Source organism: Panulirus ornatus, chromosome 61, assembly GCF_036320965.1.
Source record: "Panulirus ornatus isolate Po-2019 chromosome 61, ASM3632096v1, whole genome shotgun sequence".
NCBI lineage: Eukaryota > Metazoa > Arthropoda > Malacostraca > Decapoda > Palinuridae > Panulirus > Panulirus ornatus.
Window position 1 is genome coordinate 6,622,854 of NC_092284.1, and position 22,657 is coordinate 6,645,510.

Genomic DNA, 22,657 nt, shown 5'->3' on the forward strand with positions numbered 1-22,657 from the left:
TTATTCACATTTACTCTTAACTTTCTTCTTTCACACACTTTACCAAACGCAGTCACCAGCTTCTGCAGTTTCTCACCTAAATCAGCCACCAGCTCTGTAGCATCAGCGAACAACAACTGACACTTCCCAAGCCCTCCCATCCACAACAGACTGCATACTTGCCCCTCTGTCCAAAACTCGCATTCAACTCCCTAACAACCCCATCCATAAACAAACAACCTTGGAGACATCACACACCCCTACCACAAGCCAACATTCACTGAGAACCAATCACTTTCCTCTCTTCCTACTCGTACACATGTCTTACATCCTCGATAAAAACTTTTCATGGCTTCTAGCAACTTGCCTCCCACACCATATATTCTTAATAACTTCCACAGAGCATCACTATCAACTCTTATCATATGCCTTCTTCAAATCCATGAATGCTACATACAAATCCATTTGTTTTTCTAAGTATTTCTCACATACATTCTTCAAAGCAAACACCTGATCCACACATCCTCTACCACTTCTGAAACCACACTGCTCTTCCCCAATCTGATGCTCTGTACATGCCTTCACCCTCTCAATCAATACCCTCCCATATAATTTACCAGGAATACTCAACAAACTTATACCTCTGTAATTTGAGCACTCACTCTTATCCCCTTTGCCTTTGTACAATGGCACTACGCATGCATTCCGCCAATCCTGCTACTTCTACATAATGTTAGTCTAATTTCCTACCTACCATTTTGCCGAAAGGCAGCGCTGGAGCACAGTGCTCACCTCAGGAAAATCTAGAGTTACAAAGAATGGGTTGTGCGACTTAAGTGGATGGTACCTGTCCATGTGGTCAACACATTCATTGCAGTTTCACTGTGAACAACATTCTCCCACTGGTATATATTCATAGCAGGCAGCATGAGCGGGGAAGATACTTCTTCACACTCTATACACACGACCTTTATCTCGCCTCCCTCTGTACATTTGTGCATCATTCCTGGATCATCTTGGCTCCACTCTTGGTCCAGTTGATAGTAGTTGCCAGCCTTATCAACACAACTGCTGCATAGCCATTCAGAACAGGTTTCTCCTGCAGGAATATATTCTCAGCAACTGGGAGGTGGCATTCCTCCCATGTTGTCTGTATCCCAGTCCTCATGCAGAGAAGAGGGAGACCAAATTGGAGGTGGAAAGATGGAGTGAAAAAGATTTTGTGTGATCGGGGCCTGAACATGCAGGAGGGTGAAAGAAGGGCAAGGAATAGAGTGAATTGGAGCGATGTGGTATACCGGGGTTGACGTGCTGTCAGTGGATTGAATCAAGGCATGTGAAGCGTCTGGGGTAAACCATGGAAAGCTGTGTAGGTATGTATATTTGCGTGTGTGGACGTATGTATATACATGTGTATGGGGGGGTTGGGCCATTTCTTTCGTCTGTTTCCTTGCGCTACCTCGCAAACGCGGGAGACAGCGACAAAGTATAATAAAAAAAATATATATATATATATATATATATATATATATATATATAGAGAGAGAGAGAGAGAGAGAGAGAGGATGTAACGCATGTGTACATATAGGAAGAGAGGAAAGTGATTGGTTCTCAGTGAATGTAGGTTTGCGGCAGGGGTGTGTGATGCCTCCATGGTTGTTTAATTTGTTTATGGATGGGGTTGTTAGGGAGGTGAATGCAAGAGTTTTGGAAAAAGGGGAAGTATGAAGTCTGTTGGGGATGAGAGAGCTTGGGAAGTGAGTCAGTTGTTGCTCACTGATGATACAGTGCTGGTGGCTGATTCATGTGAGAAACTGCAGAAGCTGGTGACTGAGTTTGGTAAAGTGTGTGAAAGAAGAAAGTTAAGAGTAAATGTGAATAAGAGCAAGGTTATTAGGTACAGTAGGGTTGAGGGTCAAGTCAATTGGGAAGTAAGTTTGAATGGAGAAAAACTGGAGGAAGTAAAGTGTTTTAAATATTTGGGAGTGGATCTGGCAGCAGATGGAACCATGGAAGCGGAAGTGAATCATAGGGTGGGGGAGGGGGCGAAAATCCTGGGAGCCTTGAAGAATGTGTGGAAGTCGAGAACATTGTCTCGGAAAGCAAAAATGGGTATGTTTGAAGGAATAGTGGTTCCAACATAGTTGTATGGTTGGGAGGCGTGGGCTATGGATAGAGTTGTGCGCAGGAGGGTGGATGTGCTGGAAATGAGATGTTTGAGGACAATATGTGGTGTGAGGTGGTTTGATCGAGTACGTAATGTAAGGGTAAGAGAGATGTGTGGAAATAAAAAGAGCGTGGTTGAGAGAGCAGAAGGGGGTGTTTTGAAATGGTTTGGGCACATGGAGAGAATGAGTGAGGAAAGATTGACCAAAAGGATATATATGTCGGAGGTGGAGGGAACGAGGAGAAGTGGGAGACCAAATTGGAGGTGGAAAGATGGAGTGAAAAAGATTTTTAGTGATCAGGGCCTGAACATGCAGGAGGGTGAAAGGTGGGCTAGGAATAGAGTGAATTGGATCGATGTGGTATACCGGGGTCGACGTGCTGTCACTGGATTGAATCAGGGCATGTGAAGCGTCTTGGGTAAACCATGGAAAGCTGTGTGGGGCCTGGATGTGGAAAGGGAGCTGTGGTTTTGGGCATTATTGCATGACAGCTAGAGACTGAGTGTGAACGAATGAGGCCTTTGTTGTCTTTTCCTAGTGCTACCCCGCACACATGAGGGGGGAGGGGGATGGTATTCCATGTGTGGCGATGGGAATGAATAAAGGCAGACAGTGTGAATTGTGTGCATGGGTATATATGTATGTCTGTGTGTGTATGTATATGTGTACATTGAGATGTATATGTATGTATATTTGCGTGTGTGGACATGTATGTATATCCATGTGTATGGGGGTGGGTTGGGCCATTTCTTTCTTCTGTTTCCTTGGGCTACCTCTCAAACGCGGGAGACAGCGACAAAGCAAAATAAAAAAAAATAAATAAATAATATATATATATATCCTCTCTGTCAACCTTTCCTCACTCACTCTCTCCATATGTCCAAACCACTTCAACAAAACCTCCCCCACTCTCCCAACCACACCCTCCCTATTACCACACATCTCTCTTACCCTTTCATTACTTAATCAAACCACCTCACACCACATGTCCTTAAACATTTCATTTCAAACACATCCACCCTCCTCCATACAACCCTATCTTTATCCCATGCCCTGCAATCACATAATATTGTTGGAACTACTATTCCTTCAAACATATCAATTTTTGCTCTCTGAGATAATGTTCTCTCTTTCCACACATTGTTCATAGCTCTCAGAACCCCCACCCCCCTACACCACCCTGCGACTCACTTCTGCTTCCATGGTTCCATCCGCTGCCAAGTTCACTCCCAGATATCTAAAACACTTCACTTCCTCCAACCCTTCTCCAATTAAACTTACATTCCATCCCAACTAACTTGTCCCTCAACCCTATTGAACCAATGAATCTTATAACCCTGCCCTTATTCACATTTACTCTCAACTTTCTCTTTTCAAACACTTCCAAACTCAGTAACCAACTTCTGCAGGTGCTTACTCGAATCAGCCACCAGTGCTGTATCATCAGCAAACAACAACCAAGTCACTTCCCAGGTCCTCTCATCCCAAACATACTGCATACTCACCTCTCTCTCCAAAACTTTTGCATTTACCTCCCAAAACATCCCATCAATAAACAAATCAAACATCCATGGAGACATCACACACCCCCACTGCACACCGACTTCCACTGGGAACCAATCACTCTCCTCTCTTCCTACTCATACACATGCCTTACATCCTTTCATTCACATTTCTAAACTCCTTACCAACTTCTGTTTCTCATTCAAATCTGCCAACTCACTCCCCAGGCCCTCTCATCCCCCACAGACTGCACACTCACCCCTCTCTCCAAGACTCACATTTACCTCCCTTACCACCTCATCCATTAACAAATTGAACAACCATGACTGAAATCAAACACTCCTGCCACAGAAAACCCTACCCTATGAAACTTCCACTCCCAGGTATCTAAAACATTTTGCTTCCTCCAATTTTTCCCCATTCGGACTCAACTTTGCTAAATCTTGTTGTTTTCTTCACATTTACTCTCTACTTTCTCCTCTCACACTCTTCCAAACTTAGTCACCAACTTCTGCAGCTTTTCACTCAAATCTGCCACCAGCGCTGCATCATCAACAACTAACTAACTTCCCAGATCCTCTCATTCCCCATGGGCTGCATACTTGAACCCCTCTCCAAGACTCTTGCATTTACCTTCTTCACCACCTTATCCATAAAGAAATTGAACAACCATGATTGACATTACATGCCCCTCCTGCAGACCAACCTTCACTTGGAACTATTAACTATTCACTCTCCTCTTTTCCTACTTATACAAATGCCTTACACCTTTGACAAAAATTTCTCACTGCTTCTTGCAGCTCTATTCCCACACTGTTTATTCTTAAGACTTTTCCCAAGGCATCTCCATCAAACTTATTATATGCTTTCTCCAGATCCTAAATATGAATATACATTCATTAGAAATATGAAAACATTGTAATTTTACATTAGACTAGTGACAAAAAAATTTCTTACTACAAAACAAGAAAAAGTTAAGTTGCACTTTTCTAAACAAAGGAAGCATTACCTCAAATATTGCACATCTTTTTACTTGAATTGTTACTCTTAATCAAAGAAAACTACACATACAGTACTTTTTATCAACTGATTTAAAATTCTATGAAATGCATTTTGTAGGCAATGGTTTTTTATAGACTATTCACTCATTTATGTATCCTGCGGGAATTACATTGGGGTAATGTTGGCCAACTGTCTATATATATATATATATATATATATATATATATATATATATATATATATATATATATGAGAGTTGGGGTCAGAGAGTATCGTTAAATTTTAGGAAGAATAAAAAGATGTTCTGGAAGGAGGTAAATAAAGTGCGTAAGACAAGGGAGCAAATGGGAACGTCAGTGAAGGGGGCAAATAGGGAGGTGATAACAAGTAGTGGTGATGTTAGAAGGAGCTGGAGTGAGTATTTTGAAGGTTTGTTGAATGTGTTTGATGATAGAGTGGCAGATATAGGGTGTTTTGGTCGAGGTGGTGTGCAAAGTGAGAGGGTTAGGGAAAATGATTTGGTAAACAGAGAAGAGGTAGTAAAAGCTTTGCAGAAGATGAAGGCCGGCAAGGCAGCAGGTTTGGATGGTATTGCAGTGGAATTTATTAAAAAAGTGGGTGACTGTATTGTTGACTGATTGGTAAGGTTATTTAATACATGTATGATTCATGGTGAGGTGCCTGAGGATTGGTGGAATGTGTGCATAGTGCCATTGTACAAAGGCACAGGGGATAAGTGTGAGTGCTCAAATTACAGAGGTATAAGTTTGTTGAGTATTCCTGGTAAATTATATGGGAGGGTATTGATTGAGAGGGTGAAGGCATGTACAGAGCATCAGATTGGGGAAGAGCAGTGTGGTTTCAGAAGTGGTAGAGGATGTGTGGATCAGGTGTTTGCTTTGAAGAGTGTACGTGATAAATACTTAGAATAGCAAATGGATTTGTATGTAGCATTTATGGATCTGGAGAAGGCATATGATAGAGTTGATATAGAGATGCTCTGTGGAAGGTACTAAGAATATATGGTGTGGGAGGCAAGTTGTTAGAAGCAGTAAAAAGTTTTTATCGAGGATGTAAGGCATGTGTACGTGTAGGAAGAGAGGAAAGTGATTGGTTCTCAGTGAATGTAGGTTTGCGGCAGGGGTGTGTGATGTCTCTATGGTTAATTTGTTTATGGATGGGGTTGTTAGGGAGGTAAATGCAAGAGTTTTGGAAAGAGGGGCAAGTATGAAGTCTGTTTGGGATGAGAGAGCTTGGAAAGTGAGTCAGTTGTTGTTCGCTGATGATACAGCGCTGGTGGCTGATTCATGTGAGAAACTGCAGAAGCTGGTGACTGAGTTTGGTAAAGTGTGTGAAAGAAGAAAGTTGAGAGTAAATGTGAATAAGAGCAAGGTTATTAGGTACAGTAGGGGTGAGGGTCAAGTCAATTGGGAGGTGAGTTTGAATGGAGAAAAACTGGAGGAAGTGAAGTGCTTTAGATATCTGGGAGTGGATCTGTCAGCGGATGGAACCATGGAAGCGGAAGTGGATCATAGGGTGGGGGAGGGGGCGAAAATCTGGGAGCCTTGAAGAATGTGTGGAAGTCGAGAACATTATCTCGGAAAGCAAAAATGGGTATGTTTGAGGGAATAGTGGTTCCAACAATGCTGTATGGTTGCGAGGCGTGGGCTATGGATAGAGATGTGCGCAGGAGGATGGATGTGATGGAAATGAGATGTTTGAGGACAATGTGTGGTGTGAGGTGGTTTGATCGAGTAAGTAACGTAAGGGTAAGAGAGATGTGTGGAAATAAAAAGAGCGTGGTTGAGAGAGCAGAAGAGGGTGTTTTGAAATGGTTTGGGCACATGGAGAGAATGAGTGAGGAGAGATTGACCAAGAGGATATATGTGTCGGAGGTGGAGGGAACGAGGAGAAGAGGGAGACCAAATTGGAGGTGGAAAGATGGAGTGAAAAAGATTTTGTGTGATCGGGGCCTGAACATGCAGGAGGGTGAAAGGAGGGCAAGAAATAGAGTGAATTGGAGTCATGTGGTATACAGGGGTTGACGTGCTGTCAGTGGATTGAAGCAAGGCATGTGAAGCGTCTGGGGTAAACCATGGAAAGCTGTGTAGGTATGTATATTTGCGTGTGTGGACGTGTGTATGTACATGTGTATGGGGGGGGGGTTGGGCCATTTCTTTCGTCTGTTCCTTGCGCTACCTCGCAAACGCGGGAGACAGCGACAAAGTATAAAAAAAAAAAAAAAAAAAAATATATATATATATATATAAATTTTAGGGAGAATAAAAAGATGTTCTGGAAGGAGGTAAATAGGGTGCGTAAGACAAGGGAGCAAATGGGAACTTCAGTGAAGGGCGTAAATGGGGAGGTGATAACAAGTAGCGGTGATGTGAGAAGGAGATGGAATGAGTATTTTGAAGGTTTGTTGAATGTGTCTGATGACAGAGTGGCAGATATAGGGTGTTTTGGTCGAGGTGGTGTGCAAAGTGAGAGGGTTAGGGAAAATGATTTGGTAAACAGAGAAGAGGTAGTAAAAGCTTTGCGGAAGATGAAAGCCGGCAAGGCAGCAGGTTTGGATGGTATTGCAGTGGAATTTATTAAGAAAGGGGGTGACTGTATTGTTGACTGGTTGATATATATATATATATATATATATATATATATATATTTTTTTTTTTTTTTTTTTTTTTTTTTTCCAAAAGAAGGAACAGAGAAGGGGGCCAGGTGAGGATATTCCCTCAAAGGCCCAGTTCTCTGTTCTTAACGCTACCTCGCTAACGCGGGAAATGGCGAATAGTTTGAAAGAAAGAAAAAAGAAAATATATATATTTCTCTTTTTTTGCTTTGTCGCTGTCTCCCACGTTTGCGAGGTAGCGCAAGGAAACAGACGAAAGAAATGGCCCAACCCACCCCATACCCATGTATATACATACGTCCACACACACAAATATACATACCTACACAGCTTTCCATGGTTTACCCCAGACGCTTCACGTGCCCTGATTCAACCCACTGACAGCACGTCAACCCCGGTATACCACATCGATCCAATTCACTCTATTCCTTGCCCTCCTTTCACCCTCCTGCATGTTCAGGCCCCGATCACACAAAATCTTTTTCACTCCATCTTTCCACCCCCAATTTGGTCTCCCACTTCTCCTCATTCCCTCCACCTCCGACACATATATCCTCTTGGTCAATCTTTCCTCACTCATTCTTTCCATGTGCCCAAGCCATTTCAAAACACCCTCTTCTGCTCTCTCAACCACGCTCTTTTTATTTCCACACATCTCTCTCACCCTTACGTTACTTACTCGATCAAACCACCTCACACCACACATTGTCCTCAAACATCTCATTTTCAGCACATCCATCCTCCTGCGCACAACTCTATCCATAGCCCACGCCTCACAGCCATACAACATTGTTGGAACCACTATTCCTTCAAACATACCCATTTTTGCTCTCCGAGATAATGTTCTCGACTTCCACACATTCTTCAAGGCTCCCAGAATTTTCGCCCCCTCCCCTGCCCTATGATCCACTTCCGCTTCCATGGTTCCATCCGCTGCCAGATCCACTCCCAGATATCTAAAACACTTTACTTCCTCCAGTTTTTCTCCATTCAAACTTACCTCCCAATTGACTTGACCCCCAACCCTACTGTACCTAATATATATATATATATATATATATATATATATATATATATATATATATTTTTTTTTTTTTTTTTTTTTTTTTTTTTTTATACTTTGTCGCCGTCTCCCGCGTTTGCGAGGTAGCGCAAGGAAACAGACGAAAGAAATGGCCCAACCCCCCCCCCATACACATGTACATACACACGTCCACACACGCAAATATACATACCTACACAGCTTTCCATGGTTTACCCCAGACGCTTCACATGCCCTGATTCAACCCACTGACTGCACGTCAACCCCGGTATACCACATCGATCCAATTCACTCTATTCCTTGCCCTCCTTTCACCCTCCTGCATGTTCAGGCCCCGATCACACAAAATCTTTTTCACTCCATCTTTCCACCTCCAATTTGGTCTCCCACTTCTCCTCATTCCCTCCACCTCCGACACATATATCCTCTTGGTCAATCTTTCCTCACTCATTCTCTCCATGTGCCCAAACCATTTCAAAACACCCTCTTCTGCTCTCTCAACCACGCTCTTTTTATTTCCACACATCTCTCTCACCCTTACGTTACTTACTCGATCAAACCACCTCACACCACACATTGTCCTCAGACATCTCATTTCCAACACATCCATCCTCCTGCGCACAACTCTATCCATAGCCCACGCCTCGCAACCATACAACATTGTTGGAACCACTATTCCTTCAAACATACCTATTTTTGCTTTCCGAGATAATGTTCTCGACTTCCACACATTCTTCAAGGCTCCCAGAATTTTTGCTCCCTCCCCCACCCGATGATCCACTTCCACTTCCATGGTTCCATCCGCTGCCAGATCCACTCCCAGATATCTAAAACACTTTACTTCCTCCAGTTTTCTCCATTCAAACTTACCTCCCAATTGACTTGACCCCCAACCCTACTGTACCTAATATATATATATATATATATGAATAAGAGCAAGGTTATTAGGTACAGTAGGGTTGAGGGTCAAGTCAATTGGGAGGTGAGTTTGAATGGAGAAAAACTGGAGGAAGTGAAGTGTTTTAGATATCTGGGAGTGGATCTGGCAGCGGATGGAACCATGGAAGCGGAAGTGGATCATAGGGTGGGGGAGGGGGCGAAAATTCTGGGGGCCTTGAAGAATGTGTGGAAGTCGAGAACATTATCTCGGAAAGCAAAAATGGGTATGTTTGAAGGAATAGTGGTTCCAACAATGTTGTATGGTTGCGAGGCGTGAGCTATGGATAGAGTTGTGCGCAGGAGGATGGATGTGCTGGAAATGAGATGTTTGAGGACAATGTGTGGTGTGAGGTGGTTTGATCGAGTGAGTAACGTAAGGGTAAGAGAGATGTGTGGAAATAAAAAGAGCGTGGTTGAGAGAGCAGAAGAGGGTGTTTTGAAGTGGTTTGGGCACATGGAGAGAATGAGTGAGGAAAGATTGACCAAGAGGATATATGTGTCGGAGGTGGAGGGAACGAGGAGAAGAGGGAGACCAAATTGGAGGTGGAAAGATGGAGTGAAAAAGATTTTGTGTGATCAGGGCCTGAACATGCAGGAGGGTGAAAGGAGGGCAAGGAATAGAGTGAATTGGAGCGATGTGGTATACCGGGGTTGACGTGCTGTCAGTGGATTGAATCAGGGCATGTGAAGCGTCTGGGGTAAACCATGGAAAGCTGTGTAGGTATGTATATTTGCGTGTGTGGACGTATGTATATACATGTGTATGGGGGGGGGTTGGGCCATTTCTTTCGTCTGTTTCCTTGCGCTACCTCGCAAACGCAGGAGACAGCGACAAAGTATAATAAAAAAAATAAATAAATAAATTATTTATATTTATTTTGCTTTGTCGCTGTCTCCTGCGTTTGCGAGGTAGCGCAAGGAAACAGACGAAAGAAATGGCCCAACCCACCCCCATACACATGTATATACATACACGACGTCCACACACGCAAATATACATACCTATACATCTCAATGTACACATATATATACACACACAGACACATACATATATACCCATGCACACAATTCACACTGTCTGCCTTCATTCATTCCCATCGCCACCTCGCCACACATAGAATACCGTCCCCCTCCCCCCTCATGTGTGCGAGATAGCGCTAGGAAAAGACAACAAAGGCCCCATTCGTTCACACTCAGTCTCTAGCTATCTTGCAATAATGCCCGAAACCACAGCTCCCTTTCCACATCCAGGCCCCACACAACTTTCCATGGTTTACCCCAGACTCTTCACATGCCCTGATTCAATCCACTGACAGCACGTCAACCCCAATATACCACATCGATCCAATTCACTCTATTCCTTGCCCGCCTTTCACCCTCCAGCATGTTCAGGCCCCGACCACTCAAAATCTTTTTCACTCCATCTTTCCACCTCCAATTTGGTCTCCCACTTCTCCTCGTTCCCTCCACCTCCGACACATATATCCTCTTGGTCAATCTTTCCTCACACATTCTCTCCATGTGCCCAAACAATTTCAAAACACCCTCTTCTGCTCTCTCAACCACGCTTTTTTTATTTCCACACATCTCTCTTACCCTTACATTACTTACTTGATCAAACCACCTCACACCACACATTGTCCTCAAACATCTCATTTCCAGCACATCCACCCTCCTGCGCACAACTCTATCCATAGCCCACGCCTCGCAACCATACAACATTGTTGGAACCACTATTCCTTCAAACAGCCATTTTTGCTTTCGGAGATAATGTTCTCGACTTCCACACATTCTTCAAGGCTCCCAGGATTTTCGCCCCATCCCCCACCCTATGATTCACTTCTGCTTCCATGGTTCCATCCGCTGCCAGATCCACTCCCAGATATGTAAAACACTTTACTTCCTTCAGTTTTTCTCCATTCAAACTTACCTCCCAATTGACTTGACCCTCAACCCTACTGTACCTAATAACCTTGCTCTTATTCACATTTACTCTTAACTTTCTTCTTTCACACACTTTACCAAACTCAGTCACCAGCTTCTGCAGTTTCTCACATGAATCAGCCACCAGCGCTGTATCATCAGCGAACAACAACTGACTCACTTCCCAAGCTCTCTCATCCCCAACAGACTTCATACTTGCCCCTCTTTCCAAAACTCTTGCATTCACCTCCCTAACAACCCCATCCATAAACAAATTAAACAACCATGGAGACATCACACACCCCTGCTGCAAACCTACATTTACTGAGAACCAATCACTTTCCTCTCTTCCTACACATACACATGCCTCACATCCTCGATAAAAACTTTTCACTGCTTCTAATAACTTGCCTCCCACACCATATATTCTTAATACCTTCCACAGAGCATCTCTATCAACTCTATCATATGCCTTCTCCAGATCCATAAATGCTACATACAAATCCATTTGCTTTTCTAAGTATTTCTCACATACATTCTTCAAAGCAAACACCTGATCCGCACATATATATGTGTGTGTGTGCATAAACACCCATACATGCTACCTCGCTGATGTGGGAAACAGCGATTAATTGTGATAAAAAAGTAAATTATCAAAATATACACATATACATACATATACTTGCACATACACATACATATACTTGTATACACATGTACATATTCATACTTACTTGCCTTCATCCATTCTCAGCGCTACCCCAGCCCACAGGAAACAGCATCACTACCCCCTGCTTCAGTTAGGTAGTGCCAGGAAAACAGACAAAAAAGGCCAAGTTTGATCACACTCAATCTCTTTCTGTCATGTAATAATGCACTAAAACCACAGCTCCCTATCCACATCCAGGCTCCACAGACCTTTCCATGGTTTACCTTAGACGTTTCACATGCCCTGGTTCAATCCATTGACAGCATATTGACCCTGGTATACCACATCATTCCAATTCACTCTATTCCTTGCACGTCTCTCACCCTCCTGTATGTTCAGGCCCCAGATCCCAAAATATTTTTCACTACATCCTTTCACCTCCAATTTGGTCTTCTGCTTCTCCTTGTTCCCTCCACCTCTGACACATATTTCCTCATTGTCAGTCTATAGATATTTTCTAAGAACTAGGAGTGTGTCTCTCATTACAATACTTCATAGTAACAAGTTGTGAAATGCATCGTGATTAAGGGAAATATGAAAGTTCATTTTACATATTGTACTTAGAAAAAGATTTTCCTATATTGAACAGAAAGTGTCTAGTTTGTTGCCATGTCTGCTTTACCAATGAATACATGTATTGAAGATTAATGTTGCTGGCTGGTTGCTATGTTAAGTTTGTCCTCATTTTATATGGTAACACTTTTTATTTAAATGATGATCAAATAGGGTATTTCCACCAAAATAAAGAGCTTTTTTATATATGTAACCCAGAGTTTGTTGACTATCTGTCATGCTCAGAGGAAAAGGGTTTAGAATTCTGACTGGCTTTTCTGGACTGTTCTTAGTTAAGCCTAGACTTTTCATGGTTGAATGCCAGTGTGGCTACGAGTAATGCCAGAGTGGCAAGGAGCTAAGAGGGATATGAATTAGGATGAAGTCGTTAATTGTGCCCCTCATCAGTATAGATTCATATTTAACACATTTGTGCAAAGTTGTCCCAGTGTGCTTCCTCTAGAATAACTACACTGGTGTGCTGTAGACGCATCTCAGAATATTCACTAAAAATCCGTCATAGATTTTTTTTTTTTTTTTTTTTTTTTTTTTTTTTATACTTTGTCGCTGTCTCCCGCGTTTGCGAGGTAGCGCAAGGAAACAGACGAAAGAAATGGCCCAACCCGCCCCCCATACACATGTACATACACACGTCCACACACGCAAATATACATACCTACACAGCTTTCCATGGTTTACCCCAGACGCTTCACATGCCTTGCTTCAATCCACTGACAGCACGTCAACCCCTGTATACCACATGACTCCAATTCACTCTATTTCTTGCCCTCCTTTCACCCTCCTGCATGTTCAGGCCCCGATCACACAAAATCTTTTTCACTCCATCTTTCCACCTCCAATTTGGTCTCCCTCTTCTCCTCGTTCCCTCCACCTCCGACACATATATCCTCTTGGTCAATCTCTCCTCACTCATTCTCTCCATGTGCCCAAACCATTTCAAAACACCCTCTTCTGCTCTCTCAACCACGCTCTTTTTATTTCCACACATCTCTCTTACCCTTACGTTACTTACTCGATCAAACCACCTCACACCACACATTGTCCTCAAACATCTCATTTCCAGCACATCCATCCTCCTGCGCACATCTCTATCCATAGCCCACGCCTCGCAACCATACAACATTGTTGGAACCACTATTCCCTCAAACATACCCATTTTTGCTTTCCGAGATAATGTTCTCGACTTCCACACATTTTTCAAGGCTCCCAAAATTTTCGCCCCCTCCCCCACCCTATGATCCACTTCCGCTTCCATGGTTCCATCCGCTGACAGATCCACTCCCAGATATCTAAAACACTTCACTTCCTCCAGTTTTTCTCCATTCAAACTCACCTCCCAATTGACTTGACCCTCACCCCTACTGTACCTAATAACCTTGCTCTTATTCACATTTACTCTCAACTTTCTTCTTCCACACACTTTACCAAACTCAGTCACCAGCTTCTGCAGTTTCTCACATGAATCAGCCACCAGCGCTGTATCATCAGCGAACAACAACTGACTCACTTCCCAAGCTCTCTCATCCCCAACAGACTTCATACTTGCCCCTCTTTCCAGGACTCTTGCATTTACCTCCCTTACAACCCCATCCATAAACAAATTAAACAACCATGGAGACATCACACACCCCTGCCGCAAACCTACATTCACTGAGAACCAATCACTTTCCTCTCTTCCTACACGTACACATGCCTTACATCCTCGATAAAAACTTTTCACTGCTTCTAACAACTTGCCTCCCACACCATATATTCTTAATACCTTCCACAGAGCATCTCTATCAACTCTATCATATGCCTTCTCCAAATCCATAAATGCTACATACAAATCCATTTGCTTTTCTAAGTATTTCTCACATACATTCTTCAAAGCAAACACCTGATCCACACATCCTCTACCACTTCTGAAACCGCACTGCTCTTCCCCAATCTGATGCTCTGTACATGCCTTCACCCTCTCAATCAATACCCTCCCATATAATTTACCAGGAATACTCAACAAACTTATACCTCTGTAATTTGAGCACTCACTCTTATCCCCTTTGCCTTTGTACAATGGCACTATGCACGCATTCCGCCAATCCTCAGGCACCTCACCATGAGTCATACATACATTAAATAACCTTACCAACCAGTCAACAATACAGTCACCCCCTTTCTTAATAAATTCCACTGCAATACCATCCAAACCTGCTGCCTTGCCGGCTTTCATCTTCCGCAAAGCTTTTACTACCTCTTCTCTGTTTACCAAATCATTTTCCCTAACCCTCTCACTTTGCACACCACCTCGACCAAAACACCCTATATCTGCCACTCTGTCATCAGACACATTCAACAAACCTTCAAAATACTCATTCCATCTCCTTCTCACATCACCGCTACTTGTTATCACCTCCCCATTTACGCCCTTCACTGAAGTTCCCATTTGCTCCCTTGTCTTACGCACCCTATTTACCTCCTTCCAGAACATCTTTTTATTCTCCCTAAAATTTACTGATAGTCTCTCACCCCAACTCTCATTTGCCCTTTTTTTCACCTCTTGCACCTTTCTCTTGACCTCCTGTCTCTTTCTTTTATACTTCTCCCACTCAATTGCATTTTTTCCCTGCAAAAATCGTCCAAATGCCTCTCTCTTCTCTTTCACTAATACTCTTACTTCTTCATCCCACCACTCACTACCCTTTCTAAACAGCCCACCTCCCACTCTTCTCATGCCACAAGCATCTTTTGCGCAATCCATCACTGATTCCCTAAATACATCCCATTCCTCCCCCACTCCCCTTACTTCCATTGTTCTCACCTTTTTCCATTCTGTACACAGTCCCTCCTGGTACTTCCCCACACAGGTCTCCTTCCCAAGCTCACTTACTCTCACCACCTTCTTCACCCCAACATTCACTCCTCTTTTCTGAAAACCCATACTAATCTTCACCTTAGCCTCCACAAGATAATGATCAGACATCCCTCCAGTTGCACCTCTCAGCACATTAACATCCAAAAGTCTCTCTTTCGCACGCCTGTCAATTAACACGTAATCCAATAACGCTCTCTGGCCATCTCTCCTACTTACATAAGTATACTTATGTATATCTCGCTTTTTAAACCAGGTATTCCCAATCATCAGTCCTTTTTCAGCACATAAATCTACAAGCTCTTCTCCATTTCCATTTACAACACTGAACACCCCATGCATACCAATTATTCCCTCAACTGCCACATTACTCACCTTTGCATTCAAATCACCCATCACTATAACCCGGTCTCGTGCATCAAAACCGCTAACACACTCATTTAGCTGCTCCCAAAACACTTGCCTCTCATGATCTTTCTTCTCATGCCCAGGTGCATATGCACCAATAATCACCCACCTCTCTCCATCAACTTTCAATTTTACCCATATTAATCGAGAATTTACTTTCTTACATTCTATCACATACTCCCACAACTCCTGTTTCAGGAGTATTGCTACTCCTTCCCTTGCTCTTGTCCTCTCACTAACCCCTGACTTCACTCCCCAGACATTTCCAAACCACTCTTCCCCTTTACCCTTGAGCTTCGTTTCACTCAGAGCCAAAACATCCAGGTTCCTTTCCTCAAACATACTACCTATCTCTCCTTTTTTCACATCTTGGTTACATCCACACACATTTAGGCACCCCACTCTGAGCCTTCGAGGAGGATGATCACTCCCCGCGTGACTCCTTCTTCTGTTTCCCATTTTAGAAAGTTAATACAAGGAGGGGAGGATTTCCGGCCCCCCGCTCCCGTCCCCTCTAGTCGCTTTCTACGACACGCGAGGAATACGTGGGAAGTATTCTTTCACCCCTATCCCCAGGGATAATATACATATATATATACATACACACACACACACACACACACACACATATGCACATACACACACACACACACACATACATATATATACATATGAAAAATGTCATAGATTTAGTTACCATAAAGATTTACTCGTGGCTGACAGTTGGTTGTACATGCCTCGTTCACAAGGGTACTCATGCATCAAAGTGTTTAAATGGATAATATTTAGTCTTAGTATAAAAATTTATGCATGAAATTTCCAGTTTATGTGGTTTAACCCTTTCAGTATGCAGATTATTTTGAGGGAACTGCCTTGTGCACAAAAACAAATTATTTTCTTTCTGAAAATGTACAAAAAAAATGTAAAACCATTATCATTTTTGTATAGATTATGAAGTAAGTGTTTCTGTTGTGGATGTACTTGATTGGTTAATCCAATTACAGAAGCTCCTTATGATGGGGTTATGTTCCAATGAACCCATCAAAAGTTGAAAATACATTTAATACTGTACATCTAACCTACCAAATGTCATAGCTTAACCTAGCTTACCTTAAACAATCTCAGACTACTTACATCAGCCTACAGTTGGACAACATTATCTAACACAATGCTTATTTTATAATATTGTTGAATATCGCACCATACTAAAGTAAAAAAATCGTGAGGTGAACCATCGTAAGTCGAGGAGCCTCTGTATGCAGATGGTGTTATGACAAAAACTATCAAGACCATTTTTTCTTGTGAATTTCTTCTAGTGAATTAAGAGCTAAGCATTCCTAATTTAGGAAAAACACATTTTTCATTGATCACTAATGAGTATGGGCAGCGGGGGCATAGCACTGGGCAATATAGGTGGCATTGATCGCCACAGATCCAGTCAGTCCAAAGAAAAGGCATGTGACTGCTCATTGTGGTTTCTGGTGGGCTACTAAGGCCTCCAGGCACCCCAGTGGCACATCCTCTGCTTGAATTGCCATTTATGGCCAGCCACTCGAGAAGAGAATGCAAGCAAAATTCATCTTGTGGTAGGAAATTAATATGTAAATTAATATGTAAAAGTAGATTTACATCCATAAGGCTGAGTGTTAAATGGGACAGGGAGACTGCTGATATCCCAGAGTTTCTTTGTTAAATAAAAGAGGGTGAATGCTGATATCCCAGAGTTTCTATGTTAAATGGGACATTGTGAATGCTGATATCGCGGAGTTTCTATGTTAAATGGGACAGGGTGAATGCTGAAATCCCAGAATTTCCATGTAAAATAGGATGGGATGAATGCTGACATCCCTGAGTTTCTGTGCCCACTGTGTCTGTGAATTAGCAGAATAATTCCAAACTTTTATCTTCCTGTAGTAAGTCTTGGGTTCTATGAAGATGTATATATTCGACGGGACTCCATGATGACGAATTCTCACTTTGATGAAACTGATCGCACCTGGGTATGGGATTATCAGACAGATGACGAAACTCATCATCTTTACATGGATGTTGGTAAGTACTTTAATTCTTGGAAATCTAATGTGAAAGTTATTATTTCATACTACACTTCCAATGCATAAACTGATTTTGATTGGCTCATTCAGCTGTTCCTGACACTAACTTTCTCAGCTGGGAAATATTGAACAATTATTAAAAAAAAGATGTTATCCACATTATTGAAGTTAATATTTCTTTGGGTCACAATTGCATGTTTTGTACACTTCTTTGTCATTGTGGCTCAGCCAGACCTTTTGCACTTGGTAGCCCTCCATTGCCTTACTCTGCCTTTAATTTATGATTGTAGGAGATGGAGTGAATATTTTGAAGGTTTTTTGAACAAGTTTGATGACAGAGTGGCAGATGTAGGGTGTTTTGGTTGGGATGGTGCATGAAGTGAGAGGGGTCAGGGAGAATGGTTTAGTTAAGAGAGAAGAGGTAGTGAAAGCTTTGCGGAAGATGAAATCCGGCAAGGTGGCAGGTTTAGATGGTATTACAGTGGAATTTATTAAGAAAGTGGTGACTGTGTTGTTGATTGGTTGGTAAGAATGGTCAGTAATGATAAGTTGGAATTAGTAACCTCAAAGGTTTTCTCTCTCCTCCAGCAGGAATACTGTTATATGCTGTGGCCAAATGAATCCAGAAATAATGCTGAGCAAGAAAATATCCTGAGACCATTTATATCCCCTTCATTTTAGTAAACTGTCTGAATTACTGGGACAGGTGAAAATTCTTCTGTCTGTATTTGTTTAGTGCTGAGACATGGAATATACCTACGTTCCTGCCCCCAAAATCCCTCTTGTGGGGCTCCTGCAACACTTAGGAAGCCAACCATATCCACTAGGCTGGAACTTTAGTCAAAAAGTGGAATGGTATTATACGTGTGTCTATGTGGGGTTATTGAGGAGTAAACATTTAGTCACTTCATTGTGCTAATTGCATCTTACCCAGTCATGAAGGAGCTTGTGATATTTCAAGTTGGTGTTTGTAGTTGGAGCAATGGATGGTGTCCAGAGCAAAGACAGAAAAGGAAACTTGTAAGTGCCTGGGGAGCATAGTTTCTGTTGGATGAATGTCGGATGAGGTGGTGTTTAACCCTTAAGCTGCCGGCATGGTTCAGAATTTCCATCACAGTGTGCTCAAAAAATGAAAAATATGTGAAAAAAGAATTTTATCTACACGGAATGATAGATTATTATTCAAAAGTAATAGAAAATATACAGGAAGTTATATTGTAATATTACTTTTGTATTGGCTCGGTCCAGTGCTAAGTGAGCTCGTAGAGGAGGTGTGAATGATGAGCTTGACAGCTGTAAATAAGAGAGGAAGACGTGGAAATGATGTTTCTCTCTTGTTGTTGAACTTGATTTCCTCTTGTTATTCTGTGTAATACACAGGCACAGTATTAGTGGTGTATAACATGAATATATATAGAAATATTATATCTTTTACAGAAAGAGATTGGCTTTGAAGTTTGGGGAAGATATGGGAAGGTACATTTCTTTCTCTCAACTGAAAACTCTAACCATACTTCATATATTCTCATTTCATACCACAGGCACAGCAATTATGGTGAATAACATGAATATATTTAGAAATATTATGCATTTCATACTACACATAAGTGTGAGGAGATCTAGTGATAGGTACATGTGGAGAGGGTATTGGAAATGTGTGCTTTGGAAATATTTAGGAGGGTGGTGGCATACACAGTGCATCAGACTGCAGAAGAACAGTGTGGCTTCATGTAAGGTAGAGGAGGTAGAGGATGTGTGGATCAGGCATTTCCTATGAAGTTTTTGTGAAAAACACTTAGAGAAACGGAAGGATTTATATGTGGCACGAATTTAGAGAAAGTATGTTAAGGTTGAAAGAGATGTTCTGTAGAAGTAGTAGTACTGGGAACAGACAGAGTGGCTTCATTTGCTCACAGCCATTCTCTGGTTTTTATGTATAATGCATCAAAACCATACACGTACACATTTAAGCCCCACAGTCCTTTCCTTTGTTTCCTATGACTACTTCAGATGTCCTGGTTCAGCCCATTGATAATAAATGGCTCTACAAAAGCTTCAGTGAGTCATAGAGTGGGTGAGGGGATGAAAAGTCTGAGAGCACTGGGGAATGTGTGGAAAGACAGGTCATCCCCCGTGAGGGCAAAAATGTGTATGTTTGAAGGTTTTGTAGTCTTAACAATATTGTATGAATATGAGGCATGGGCTATAGATAAGTGTACAGAAGAGGGTGAGTGTGTTAGAAATGAGGTGAGTGTGTTAGAAATGAAACTTTGAGGACAATATGTGGTGTGAGGAGGGTTGATCAAATAAGTAATGACAGAGTAAGAAAGAGGTGTGATAACAAGAAGAGTATGGTTGAGAGGGCTGAAGAGGGTGTGCTGAAATGGTTTGGACAATTAGAAAGAATGAGTGAGGAGAGATTGATAAAAAGCATATATGTGTCAGAAGTGGAAGGGACAAGGAGGAAGAAGAGATCAAACTGTAGATGGAAGGATGGAGTGAATAAGCTTTTGAGTGCTCAGGTCCTGAACATACAGGAAGGTGAAAGGCATGCTCAGGATAGAGTGAATTGGTGATGTGGTATGCAAGGGGTGACGTTCTGTGAGGAGCCTGATCGTGGATAGGGGGCTATGATTTTAGTGCATTACATTTGACAAGTAGAGAATGGATGTGAGTTAACAAGCCTTTTCTTTGTTAGTCTGTGGTACTACCTCTCTAAAGAAGGAAATGGCAAACAAGTATAAAAAATGAAAATAATAATAGTAATGTTCATAGGACAGAAGACAAGATAACAGTTTTAATATTTTTCAGGAGAGAAAATCCGGTTTAAGGTTGTTGCAGAACAGTTCACAGACACAACTCCAGCTGGGCCAAACCTTGTGGAAGGGGACAGTGCAGTGGCAGATAGAAAAGAAGGAAAAATACCATATATTGTATATGTAAGTGCAGATGTGTTAAATTATTTTACTCTATGCGAATGAACTATTAACTTTAAGTGAACAGTAGCTGGGCCAAACCTTGTGGAAGGGGATAGTGCAGTGGCAGATAGAAAAGAAGGAAAAATACCATAATTGTATATGTAAGTGCAGATGTGTTAAATTATTTTATACTATGTGAATGAACTATTAAGTGAAGTCCTCAGACTGGTTCTGTGGCATACCCAGTTTTATGTTCAATAAGGGTTTGTGAGATTATTGAATTTGTAATAATATCTCAAATCCAGTAACCTTATGGCCAAGCAGTTGCCAGATTTCAAATTTTCTGGAGATTAAATGTCTATTATACCAAGGGGATGTGATAGCAAACCAGGTGAATTATACACTAATCTGTAGAGTTTTTCCCATCTTATAGTTATACAAATTTCCAACTTTACATCTTTAACCATATACATTTCTTATGGAAGTATTATTTATTGTTATGGAAGTATTATTAATTATTATAAGTCCCAAACTGCACCTGTACTCATTGGTAGTAGTCGTTGATTTACCAGCTTGAAGTGCTGGGATTAGCATGAGGCTTACTTGAGGTGGGAGGGGAGAAGATATGTGTCATCTTCCTCTGATGAGGTTGATATCTCAGGAAAGGCAAGAGGCAGGTCGTGCATTTCATCTATCGTAGAAGCAGGTCTAGAGATGCCTGGGAAATCGTGAAACTCGTTTCAGGCTCAGGGACTAAATGAAGCTTGTGTTCCAGGATGTGTTCAAGGCTTTGATGATGTCTTAAGCATTTCTTGCTGTGTCTCAAGCTTCATTTGATTAAGTCTTTCTTTAGTAGGCTTTCATACGATGTAGGCTAAGGAAGCTATAGGTAATTACATGAAAGTTTAAATGCTGAGGGTTTCACTTAGCTCAGCTAATCACACAAGTGCTGGATTTTAGGATTTGCTGGATCTTGGAAAGCTGGTTTAGAGGTGAAGCATATATATATATATTTTTTTTTTTGTTATATCATATAGATAGGGAGCTGTGGTTTTGGTGCATTACACGTGACAGCTAGAGACTGATTGTGAATGAATGTGGCCTTTTTTGTCTGTTTTCCTGGCACTACCTCACTAAAGCTGGGGTAGCGATACTGCTTCCTGTGGGGTGGGGTAGCTCCGGGAATGAATGAAGGCAAGCTAGCATGAATTTGTACCTCTGTATATATGTATATGTCTGTGTATGTATATGTTGATATGTATATGTATGTATGTATATATGCATGTATGGGTGTTTATGTATATATATGTGTATGTGAGTGGATGGACCATTCTTTATCTGTTTCCTGGTGTTACCTCACTGACACGGGAAACAGCGATTAAGTATAATAATAATGATAATACTATGCTGACAGCTTGTAAAGAGCTGTGATATAGTCTTTCAAGAAGAAAAAGTAAGAAACTGTTTATGACTTGAGGGTAAGGGTTTGGTGGTCTCATCAATATTATATGGATGCAAAGCACTGCCAATCATTGGAGCTGTTTGGAGGAGGTTGAATGTGTTGGAAATGAACATTTGAGGACAATATGTGGTGTGGGGTGGTTTGATTGAGAAAGAGATGAAAGAGCAAGAGGGAGGTGCATTAATAAAAAGTGTGGTTGAGAGAGTTGAAAAGGATGTGGTGTAATGGTTTGGACATATAGAGAGAATGTGTGAGGAAAGATAGACAAAGAGGATATATGGGTCGGGTCAGAAGTGGAGGGGACTAGGAGAGTCGGGAGACCAAATTGGAAGCGGAAGGATGGAGTGAAAAAGATTTTGGGTGGTAGGGGCCTGAACATGCAGAAGGGTGAAAGGCATGCAAGGAAAGAGTGAATTGGAAGGATGTGGTACACATGTGTCTGTGTGATGTCAGTGGTAGCTGAATAGTTTGTTAGGCCTGGTTGTCGATTT

At 41.9% G+C, this 22,657-nt stretch overlaps 1 protein-coding gene across 1 annotated transcript in view; it reads left to right on the forward strand.

Moving 5' to 3' along the window:
- Polr3H (RNA polymerase III subunit H) overlaps positions 1 to 22,657 on the forward strand; it is a 42,872-nt gene that overhangs the window by 14,597 nt on the left and 5,618 nt on the right. The window contains exons 4-5 of the mRNA XM_071696904.1: positions 17,647 to 17,784; positions 20,598 to 20,725. Coding sequence (XP_071553005.1) covers positions 17,647 to 17,784; positions 20,598 to 20,725 — 266 coding nt within the window. The remainder of the gene's footprint in view (positions 1 to 17,646; positions 17,785 to 20,597; positions 20,726 to 22,657) is intronic.